Source organism: Sardina pilchardus, chromosome 21 (genome assembly GCF_963854185.1).
Source record: "Sardina pilchardus chromosome 21, fSarPil1.1, whole genome shotgun sequence".
NCBI lineage: Eukaryota > Metazoa > Chordata > Actinopteri > Clupeiformes > Clupeidae > Sardina > Sardina pilchardus.
The window spans coordinates 21,234,189-21,246,688 of NC_085014.1; the positions used below are offsets into that span (position 1 = coordinate 21,234,189).

The 12,500-nt window shown below is 46.6% G+C and overlaps 1 protein-coding gene across 5 annotated transcripts in view; it reads right to left on the minus strand.

The window, feature by feature from the left end:
• Positions 1 to 6,285: 6,285 nt before the first annotated feature.
• slc2a9l2 (solute carrier family 2 member 9, like 2) overlaps positions 6,286 to 12,500 on the minus strand; it is a 145,007-nt gene continuing 138,792 nt past the window's right edge. For all 5 annotated transcript variants that reach the window (XM_062524337.1, XM_062524338.1, XM_062524336.1 and 2 more), the window contains exon 13: positions 6,286 to 6,724. In XM_062524337.1, the coding sequence (XP_062380321.1) occupies positions 6,473 to 6,724 (252 nt within the window). In that variant the 3' untranslated portion in view covers positions 6,286 to 6,472. The remainder of the gene's footprint in view (positions 6,725 to 12,500) is intronic.

Here is a 12,500-nt window from a genome sequence, read left to right on the forward strand (position 1 = left end):
GGTTGCAGTGACAAAAGGGTCCAGTGTGCAGCTCTGGAGTGGAGCTCAAGGCAAAACAACAGAACGGGTTTAAAAATGCATGCAATTTAAACCGTTTTCATGGATACATAACTCAGGCATGTTGGATTATTATATTTTTTAGTAATGTCTACATGTTAAGGTAGTGGTGCAATGCTTGAACTGAAGGTGAAAGGCTAACTGTAGGTCTTCTTTGCTGGCATTCCAGCAAGTCCAAATGACAAGATGTGTCCTGACTGACGTCTGAATATATCGCTGCTGGCAGCTGACCAAGGTTGCCGTGGGAACAAGTCAGGGTCCTGAGGGCTAAAACTCCCCCAGAGCACTTGTTTTGCGTGAGCGATGGGTGGATATCTCAGATTCATCTGAAGGTGACATGCAGGAGCACTGCATGTGTGATCATTTTGAAATAACAACTATGGGTTGTTGACAGGAGTATAAGACACTACTGCCCTGCCAACACACACACACACACACACACACACACACACACGCTTATGTGCGCGTGTGCGTGCAAACGAACCTGTGCATGCGCACACACACACACACACGCACACACACACACACACACAAACACACACACAATACACAAAACACGCTGTTAGCTATGGCGATGGTGGTAGTGGGCTACTGGGATATACTGTAGGGGCAGAGAAGGCTCTGGTTAGACTGCCTGGCCATGCTCGCTCAGGAGCCCAGACTCCCCTAGCAGTGGTGAGCCTGACACTCGGATCCTCTCAGCCTCCTCAACGGCCCACTGCCCACTGATGGATTAGGATGTTACTGCGCCTGCAAGTCGACACTGCCCGCAGCCAACTGGAGATAGACAGTAGCAGCCACACAGCAGAGAGAGAGAGATAGATAGAGATAGAGAGAGAGAGGGAGAGAGAAAGAGAGGATTTATATGTGAGAGATGAATTTAAAGGTCCTTCACAGGCCTTCCTAAAAGGACCTTCAGACAGCTTCAGGTGATACAAAATGCAGCAGGTAAGAAATCTAAAATAACTGACTACATCACTCCAATATTTAAGTCCCCACACTGGCTTGCAAGTCAAAGAACTGACCTTGAAGTACAACTACTTGTGTGGCCCAATTATCTACCAGACATGCTTTAGCAACACTCTCGTTTCAGCCCTCTCAGATCACAGGAGAAACATGTATTGGTAAAAAGCCTCTGTCAAAACTAAGCATTCAGCTTTTGAACTGGTTGGCAACATATGCTCTCTGATAACTGATCAAACACACATCCTATTAATCCGATATTCTGTGTTTTGATGTCTTTTAATTATTCTATTTTATGTTTGTTGCATTTCATTTTTCAAACTATTGCCCTTTTATGCTTTTATCTTTCAAACTTTGAAATACCCTTGTGTAAATGTGCTATGAATAGAAACGTGCCTTAGGTTGTGTTTTTTCCAACAATGAATCTTTGCTTTATTTGCCTGCTTTAGCTAGATCAGTGATCAGCTATTTAGCGAAGTATAAGGTATCATAGCAACAGCATGTACATAATGTCAATGTCCACCTTGCATGTTTTTAACACTCACTACTTTGGAATACTCACATTTTTTGAGGTGAAGACCGTGTCCTTGTGAGTGGCGTTGTGCTAGACAGGATAGAGTGGTTACAGGGGTGGGTGTGGGGATGGGAGTATCGGTGGGGATTTCAGAAGTAAACAGAGGTGATCCATCAGCTCTTGAGGGGCCACTCTAAAATGAGGACACTCCTAAAGACGAGAGACAGAAAGAAAGAGAGACCGGGAGAGAGAGAGAGAGAGAAACGGAGAGAGAGAAAGTGGAAAGGGGAATGGGGTCAGGGGGTGGCACTAGGGGAGAGTAAACATGAAACAGCAGGGCACAGGTGGTAGCGTGCATTCAGGGGGTGGTCAGACCTGTACTGCTGCTCTCTGGGGTCATAGCATGAGAGGAGCAGGTGATGATGACCACACCCCCACTACACCCCCCCCCCCCCCCCCCAGACACACACACACACACACAAGACTGGACCGAGTTATTCCAGTCATGACCATGGCCACAAATTCCAACCGCTCAGAACTCTGTGCCAGGACAACAGAGCCCAATCCTCGTGCCTGTGCTTGATTTGTTTTTGTCAGCTTTTAAGTGTATTGATGCCAGAAATGAACTTCAGAGGCGAGATTACCCTAAAGAGACGCTATGTTATTGTCTCTGATAGTCGCCAGTAGATTTAAGATATAAAGGCAAAATATTCAACAACTCTCAGAAACTAAGAGTCACTTATTGACAAGAGGACAGAAAAGGTCAACAACACATATCAGCAATAAGATGCAACAAAACAAGACATTATTTAAATGATCTGAGCAAGTGATATTAAGATATTTAGTTTTATACGTGTATGTGTGTGTGTGTGTGTGTGTGTGTGTGTGTGTGTGTGTGTGTGTGTGTGTGTGTGTGTGTGTGTGCGTGTGTGTGTGTATGTGTGTCTGTGTTTGTGTGTGTGTGTGTGTGTGTGGTCTTTCTGATATCACCTCACAAAACAGAAAAGCTGAAATTGTTTCCTGACATTTAATGTGCCCATTCATATGTCAGTTTTTCCAAGAGCACTATTTGTCATGATGAATCATACAGAACATTTTGTGTCAGTGTATTGCATCCATTGGGAGAATCTGAGTTTATAAATTTTTCCAGAGTTCTGTCTGACCCTTCATAACATAACACGTTCCTTTCAAGAACGTCACGCACTATGCAACCGTACCTCATTAAAAATCCTGCAGACAAGCAACCTCGACATGAAAGAACGGAGGATTTGGAGAGCATCTCCCGTCCCCTTGAAAAGGTGTCACACCTGAAGCACAGCAGCAGCGACATGAATGGGATGTGTTTGTTATTGCAACAGCTGCTCGAGTCTGTGGATGCGTCGGGAGTAGCAACACTTACCTTAACCTGCCGAGTGCCACTCATCTCAGCGTGAGCCCCTTTAACTTCTCATCTGAAGTGCTGGGTGACTGGAGGTGGGTGGGTGTGCTAGTTTAACTAATTAGTCCTGGATGACTTATGCGGTTAGGAGAATTACACAAGATGAGAAGAGGGCAGTCAGAGGTTCCTTCCTTTTCAAATAACTCGAAAGTAGACAAGTATACAGTCGAAGCTGAATGACTTCTAGCACTAGATGCCTTTTTTGCTTTGGACGTGATTATTGACATGATTGCAAATGAGCTGTACTGTACATGAGTACTATTCAGACTGCCAGACTCCCTGCGGTGTCTCAAGGCTGTCTCGTTTTTATCGGTCTTCCTTTGGGGATCGCTCTAGCCCATAATTGGGTCCTCTGTGTTAGATAGATAATGTGGGTCACTGCACTAGGTGTGTGTGTGTGTGTGTGTGTGTGTGTGTGTGTGTGTGTGTGTGTGTGTGTGTTGCAATTAGTGTGCTGATAGGTGTGCTCTTCTCTGGACAGATTACTCAACTGACACAAAGGACACTGCACTGCTGACTCAATGATATCCAATGGAGGGGGCAAGTGTGTGTGTGAGTGTGTGTGTGAGTGTGTGTGTGTGTGTGTGTGTGTGCTTTGCGGAGGTTGAGGTAAGATACAATAACCGGCTGTCTCATCGAAGGCAGTTTCATGCTGATGTGGCAATTGTGTGTGTAAGTACTTGTGCTTGGCACCAAGGCATCGTAGACATACCAAATGGGATGCTGTTTCACCGAGTACAAAGTGCCCTATTAAAAGCCTCTTAAATGCCGATGGATAAGCAGTTGTTTGTTTTTGCTTAGGGGTTCAGGCTTGTTTTCCTTGTGGATTATATAGTAATGGCCTTTATTTGCAGGGCCTAAGCAATATCCCCTGTCTCTTTCTGTTTGATTGACAATGTTATCTTCCGATTTTTTAGAGCACGTTGAGAGAATGAATCCCCAAGACAACCATTCAGGCTTCTGAAAGGCCAAACCATCCATTTTATACCCCTCTTCCTCCCTACCCCCTTTGCTCCAGTTCCCAGTAGTCATTGTCTTACATATTCAAACGGAACAGGAGTCAAAATCAATGTGTGAAGTGAGAGTCCTGAATCTCGGACGGACGTGTCAGCACAACGAGCTCTCTGGCCCACCGATCGTGTCGTTCCCAGCCCAATTTTTAGTGTTTGGGTTTTAAACCTGTCTTTCATCATTCTCTTTCATCCCTATAACCGCCACTCTCTCTCTCATCAAAGAGCTCCCAAAACGCCCCTCTATCGAAAAGTGACTCAGCACACCCCGGCGAGATTCTTTCAAGGCTGCCATTTCCAGCTGCTGTTTTCTCGGAGCACTCCTCACTTGACTGTTCAACACCTCCCGGGGTCTCCTCCTATGAAGTGACCTGCTAAAAGCTCCGCTCGGTCAGGTAGGTGAAGCGCCGCTCGGCGGACTGCCGGCCCTCGGAGAGGGGCCTGAGTGCCCGGACGAGGGGCTGTTTACACGCACTCAGCGCTCTAAGAGCCACAGCAGTGCGTCACGCTGAGTGTCCCTGTCCATCTCCTACGCGCCGGCAATAGTAATGAAATGCCAACGGCGGCGTTTGATAAACGGAAAGATGCTGAGATGTCACCATGGAGCATCCCATTACTGCTCTCTCTCTCTCTCCCTCTGTCTCTTGATTCCCCTTATCTCCTCCCCTGCCTGTTTACCCATGCAACAAATGGGCTTTCTGGGGGTGTTCATCAATTCATCAAGCATGAAGAAGTTGAAACTGAGGGCAGAACCCAAGTAGCACTCACTCCCCCCCCCCCCCCCCCCCACACAGACACACACACACACACTCTTCTCTCTCTATCTCCTCATCCTCTTTCTGCCTGCGTCCTCTGGCTTCTCATCCCTCTGTGTGCCTCCTTGCCTTTGAAGTGAGTGTGGCTCAGGCCTGTGCAGTGGATCCTCGAGGGGCAGGAGGAGGGAGGAGGGAGGAGGCGGTGGAGGGTGAACGGGACAGAGACGGATCATCCTGGCGTGACTGACCCAGACCCTGGATGACAGACTCTGGTCCGGGATTCCAGCGCCGCACACCTTGTCACCTCACACACACACACGCTGTTCTAGTCTGCCACTGTATCTGACAACAGACATCAGGGGAGAGAGGGAGAGAGGGAGAGGGAGAGAGAAAGAGAGAGAGAGAGAGAGACACGGAGCTTTTTCTCTTCTTTTCTCAGTCCCTCACAGCCACACCATCTGGTAGGGGAGAATTTGAGCCTTAGCCTCTGGAGATGACGTGACAGCTTCCCCCTGCTGCCGGCTAAATGCAGTGCACTGAACCCCCACTGGCCATAACACACACACACACACACACACACACACACACACACACACACACACACACACACACAAAAAAAACCCCTAGATGCCATTATTATCACAGTAATCCTTTTAAAATGTATTTCCTGTGCATCAGGTTGGGAGCTGTCAAGGTTTGTTTGTGCACTCTCTGACTCGACTGTTTTAAATCGTTTGCACAAAAGATATGGTCGATTTAAAAGCTGCTGCTTTTTTTTCTAAAAAAAGGTTTATTCAAAAGCATTACATATCCTCGTTTATCTAGTGAGGGCAAATCTGGTCAGGGAAGACCTGAAGTAGGCAGTGTTCTAATACTCATGATATAATCATATCTGAATGCATCAGCAAAACTCTACATGACAGAGGACATCAATATTTTGTGATATTTATAATTCAAATACTGTGTACTTTGTTATATAAAATGTATATTTTGAAATAAAACACTAAAATGTATACTTTGACACAAAGTAATGTTTCTGTTATTGTCATCTTTCTGCAATACGACACACTGTCACAGTGAGTAGTTGAGGTAGGAACCAAATGCACATCGAAACAGAAAAGCAACTCAAAAGCTTTACACTGTGATGATACAACAATGACGTAGCCAATGACATAGCCAGGGATAGAACAAAACCAGGGTTGAGTTCAAGATGGACAAACGCAGCAAAGTGCATGACTCAACACAAACAGGAGTGCTGAACAGAATGTTGCTTGTGAAAGCGCTCAGAGAAGCTCATTGTTTGCTTTCTCTTCGCAATGTATCCGGAGCTAAATGAAAACCATGTAAACATACTGTAGGTTTCCTTATTGCTTTGTTTACACTTTGGTTTTGTATACGACAATGGTGACTGGATAGTACCTCTAACACATCTATCAAATGAGACAAAACTACCTCTAAAGCCTGTCGCATATCATTACAGGGAAAAGGGCAGTAAACAAGGAACAGATCGGGAGAGAAAAATGAAGACCAGAAAAATGTTGAACCGTGTCAGTTTAAGGGCAGAGATACAATTAGCACATTTTATTGCAAATATACAAATTTAGAAAAAATTGTATTGTACAAAACACAAGTGTATGATATAAAAAAAAACAGCACATTATCGCATCGACGACAGCATTCCATTCATCCTTAACATATATACACAGATCTACACAAGAGCGCCTGATATGACCGACTAAAACGAGCTCTCCATCTCGATAACACTCTTGTCTATTCCGTTGGCCTCTTCTTGTACTGGCTTGAATGACAGCACGTCCTCCATCTCTTGGCTGGGCTTGACGTCAGAGACGTTGTTGATTTTGGCGAAGCTCTGGCTGATCTCCACAAACGTCTTGTTCTTGGTCTCGGGGAGGATGAAGAAGAGGAACACGGCTCCGATCAGACAGACGACCACGAAGACCAGGAAGGCGTAGGTCTGCAGGGCCTCCTGGACAATCAGAACACAATAAAAATCCCATTAAGTACGCAATTTCTTTTTGTGTTGTTTCTTGTCTGGCGGTATCAGTTGCAGTGGGTGGTGGAATCGTCCTTTAAACTCTTCAAACTCTGTCTTTTATTTTCATTGTGAGACACTTTGGAAGGTAATGTGCTATCGTAATTGTTCGCTTTGGACAAAGGCGTCTGCTAAATAACCATAACCATAACCATAACCATAATTTGAAGTTATATAGCACATTACCTTCCAAAGTGTCTCACAATGAAAATAAAAGACAGAGTTTGAAGAGTTTAAAGGACGATTCCACCACCCACTGCAACTGATACCGCCAGACAAGAAACAACACAAAAAGAACCTTTAGACAGAAAACAAACATACAGACAAACAGACATAATACAAAATATCTCTATCCATAGTTCCAAATGGCTCAATGAATGTTGAATGCATTGGGTTAATGGTTACTGTGTGACCTCATTACTCAATCGAAACATAACAAAAAATCATTGCCCAAGGAACAGGCCACCAATTTATGAAATAGGGATATTTGCAGTGTCCCCTAAAGTTAGATAAGTGAGCAAAAACATTGCCGTCTCCGTGTATGTCTTATTCCGGCAGCACCCCCGCTAGCTTAGAATCTCTCGTTTCTGGATAGCATGTTGTGAGTGAAAGTGAGTCAACAACAACAACAACAAAATCCCTGATTACTTCTTGTGGCCTCCATATTCACAACTGGCCAGACAGATTAAGATGAGGCAATTCCCTAGGCAGGTATTGACTTGGGTGCAGAGATTGTCCACGCTGTGGTGAGTGAAAGAAGCGTGATATCTCTGCACCTAAGTAGCAGTGCTTCGCCCCAATATAGTAGTCCCAAGTCAATACGGTACCTGTCTAGAGAATCGCTATTCATTATGCTAACATAAGCCATCGGGAGTGCTGCCGGACAAAGATGATGCACGCACAGAGATAAAAATGTTTTGACTCACTTATCTAACTCTAAGGGAGATGGTGAATGACCCTATTTCATAAAACAGTGTTACTTTAACCTTCTGATAGCATTATCCCTTACATAAATGAGAGAGAGGCACTTGAGTTCTTTTTCATCTCACTTACACAACATGACAATTTATGGTATGATATTTTTGACTCTCATATGACCTTGGTGAAATCTGGTTGTTCAAAAATACAATAGTGATGTCTATTAGTAGGTCTGAATGCAGCACTGTTTTCTAAGCTTGCTTAGATGAGTGGTGATCTAATGCTCTCTGTCATTTGTTAGAGAGAAGCTCCCAAGTGACCCCCCCTCCCCCAAATCCCATCGCTTCACCCTGGAGTGGTCCGTATCCGATGCTGCTGTGCTATTCCCTTAGCCTGTTCGCTCCATGTTTGCAAAGTGCCTATATGCTCTACCTCAAGGGAATTTGGTCAACTGAGATTCATCGCGGTTCCCTCACCAACCAATCCAGCGTGCTAACTGCTCACCCAGCCGACACCCATCACCTCCAGCCCACCCCCCACCAACGTGAAGATGCTAAATGCAGCTCCATCCAGGAGTGAATCATACACATGGCGCTAAAAATAGACCCCCCATGCGGTTCGTCCGCCGCGTTAGTGTCACATGCTTTTATACGGTCAGCGCTGATTCTCGGAGGCAAGGACTCGGTCAGGAAGGGATAGGGAGGGAGGGGGGAAGGGGGGGGGGGGGGATTTTCGGCCCAACTAATGCCATCATGTTAAGGGAGATGATTACTGCACAAAGGCCATGTGACGTCTCCTTTGAGACACTGGTATTTAGGTGCAGTGGTGATTGGGCTGTGCATAAGCTCCCTTAAACATTTCATAAATGCCAGCATGCTTAGCAACACATTCCCTTGGTATGGTATAATTATCGCGCTAAAGCTTAACATAGCTAATTATTTTTTGCTGAGGAAAAGAGAGGAAAAAAAAATGTCCAAGCAGCAGCCATGGCTATATCAGATATTCTGTCGAGTCACTGTAAGACTGTCACTGTAAGAGATAGCTGACGACTTTACAAGGTCATTGAGCAGCCTCAGGAATGAGAGGATTACCACAAAGAATTGACCTTCATGAAAAGGTACAGGTAGAACAGGTCGTACAGAACAGGTAGATCTGGTACTCGAGACCTTCCCATACACACGCGTGTTTTAAAATACTTCAGCATTTTTTTGGTTTCTTTTTCCTGAGGTAAAGAAAGGGCTGCGATTAAATGACAAAGGAAAAGCTGGGAGCGCACTGAGCGCCTCTGAGGAAATGATTTAAAAAGAAAAGTGAAGAAAGTGAGGAGAAAGGAGTAGGGTCCAGGTGTCATGACAACGGCTGAGCTCGCTGCGCCCGCTCGGCCCTGAGAGATGAATCATCTGTGAGGGAGCAGGCAGCGGGTCACGCCCGAGCTCGACCCCGGTGTCACGATCATCACCGCCATCCTGCTTCAGAGCCGTAAACCCAGCGTGACGTCACCAGCAGCAGCAACAAAACAACACACAAACAACACCGGCGCACTGTTTTTACCTAGAGAAAAAGAGTGAGGGAGAGAGAGAGAGGGAGAGAGAGAGAGGGAGGGAGAGACAGAGAGAAAGAGAGAGAGAGAGAGAGAGAGTGAGGGAGGGAGAGAGAGAGTGAGGGAGAGAGAGAGAGAGAGAGAGAGAGAGGAGAGAGGGAGAGCGGGTGAAAGAGAGAGAGACTGAAAGAAATCAGTGAGTAATGGATACAGACGAACTTAGTGAAACCTCATATCAAAGTCATGAAGTGCAACAAACATCTACTCAGATTTGTCCTGCTTTTCCCCGGGAGGAAATAAAAAGCGTCAGCACAAGCCGTCAAAGGTCAAAGACGTTCTCAGGTCCGTAATGAGAGCCAGCCGCACTGATGTACCAACAGTCTGAACCCATCGGATCTAGACATTGCTCCAGGCAGAGGAGGGTTGGTGTGTGTGCCTGTGTGTATGTGTGTGTGTGTGTGTGTGTGTGTGTGTGTAGGTTGGGTGGGGGTGCATCCCAATGCATGTCAAATTAGAGTGGAAGTCTTTGAAAACTGACCTTGTGGTTGTCAGTTGTGGGGTTTTGTGGCGGATTATGAACACAGAGCTGCAGATTAGGAAGGGGGGGGGGGGGGGGGGTGCTAACCTATCCCGACCTCTGGCAAGATGGCACCGTCACACTTCCAACATCACCGGTGAACCATCTGCTTGCTCCAAAATAACCGCTATATACAGTATACACACACACACACACACACACACACACACACACACACACACACACACACAGACACACACACACACACACACACACACACACACACACACACACACACACACACACACATACACACACACACACACACACACGACCACACACATTTGAAGATAGCCTCACACAGAATTACAATTATCTGTATTATTATACCTGCCGAGTCAAACTGGAGTCTGTCATGTCCACTGCACCACAGTTGTGTGGCACTGATCACTGCGCCCAGACCAGCCGTGACACCAAGTCCACCCCTACCCCCACCCTCATCTCCACCCCCTGCTTTAGCCAGCATCACACACTCCCACTGGATTATGTCACTACATTGCGTTATGCACCCCCCCCCCCCCCCCCCCCCCACACACACACACACAAAAAAAAGCCCAACTGATTCTCCTCTTTCGAATATTTCATAAGAGGATCAGCGGCCTGCTCTAGCCCCCCCCGCCCCCCCCCCCCCAACCCCTGCATACTTACTCAGGCGTACACAAATAAACAGATAGATAAATAAATAAAGATGGATAGATGAATAAATAACATTTTGCAAAAAATATATATATATATTGCTGTGACGCAGTGAACATCTCCAAACTCTCTCTCTCTCTGTGTACGGTGTGTGTGTGTGTGTGTGTGTGTGTGTGTGTGTGTGCGCGCGCGTGTGTGCGTGTGTGTGTGTCTCGGCTCAGCTCTCCTCCCTCCTCCTGCACTCTACTCCACTCCAGCTGGGGGGACGCAAGAGAGAGGAGAGATGAGTCATGCCACAACCCCCCCCAAACCCCCCCCCCCCCCCCGGCATGCTTTACTTTCTTCAAGTCTGAACTTTGGCATTTATTTACTTATTTCTTTTATCAAAACCCTCTTCTGCCTTGACACCCCCCCCCCCCCCCCCCAAACACACACACACACAAACACAAACACACACCTCCCTTTCACACATTCTCCACACGCATGCTCCATTGCCTTTGTGAACAGGGCCAGGCACGAGGTGGACAGAAGTGTGTCTGTTACACAGGGTGCATCACCGCTAGCCTCTAGGCACGGTTACGCTAGCTCACTGTCACACGGCCTGTTGGAAGGCTAATTAAAGAGTGTCCTGAGGGCAAGGACAGTAATCTCATGGGGACGGTAAAATGTGTGGCCCACTTGAAGTGCTTGGCCAAGCAGAAGGCTTTTTTCACCCGGTCATCACTTTTACGGCGACAATATCCTCCGAGATCACACCACGTCACTGTGTATGGTCTGTGTTTATGGGAATGTGTGTGTGTGTGTGTGTGTGTGTGTGTATGTGTGTGTGTATGTGTGTGTGTGTGTGTGTGTATGTGTGGTTGCAAGCATGCACAAGGATGGCCCTGAGGGGTTTCAGTGCCTCTATAGAGAACATCCGGCCCTCAAGGATCGCATTATCTGCACGAACGGTCGACACTTCTGTAACCCCCCAACCACCCAACACACTTTCTCACACATACACACACACACACACACACATACAGACACACACACACACTCATACACACAAGGCCAGCGGAGATTTCTCAGAGTCACAACAGTTTATGACGTGTTCCACGTCCGTGAATCATCCGTCAAGGGATCAACAGGGCTGAGCCGACCCCGCCTGGACAGGCCTGGACACTGCTTACTGAGGTGGGACCCAGACTGAGCTTAAGAGTGAGACTGAGAGTGAGGAGTGTGAGCGTGAGTGTGAGCGAACGTGAGGAGTGTGTGCGAGAGTGTGAGTGAACGTGAGGAGTGTGTGCGAGAGTGTGAGTGAACGTGAGGAGTGTGTGCGAGAGTGTGAGTGAACGTGAGGAGTGTGTGCGAGAGTGTGAGTGAACGTGAGGAGTGTGAGTGAGACTGAGAGCCAGATGTACGCACATTTGCAAACGTAGCGATATCAGTGCCATGGGCAACCCGCAGAAACCGCACGCTGTGACACTTCAGTTAACGTCGTATTTATCAGCGCCTCTCTCTGCCCCCTACCGTAAATAACGAACGTTAACAACTGTACGACATACTTACATCACAAGCGCAACTGAACTGATGACAACATACAAAGGAATCAAACATTAAACGATCATGACATTTTACAATACATGATGACAACAAGCAGGAAGATCATGAAGAGTAATTCTGCTCAAACTACTTGTGCATGTACAGTAGGCTATGAAAGATGAAAGTAAAAGTAAGCTTTTACCTCAGTTTGTACATACCTCGCCATTTATGCACACCTTGCTAAACAAATTTGCGCGAAATGGCCGCAAAAGTGTTAGTACATCTGGCCCTGAGAGTGAGAGTGTGAGCATGGAGTGTGAGTGTGAGTGTGTGTGAGTGTGTGTGAGTGTGAGTGTGAGTGTGAGTGTGTGTGAGTGTGAGTGTGAGTGTGAGTGTGAGTGTGAGTGTGAGTGTGAGTGTGTGTGTTATTGAAGAGAATGAATGAGTGTGAATGAGGAGTATGAGTGAGGAGTGAGGGTGTGACAGACTTGTGACACCACTGCAGAAGTCCAGTC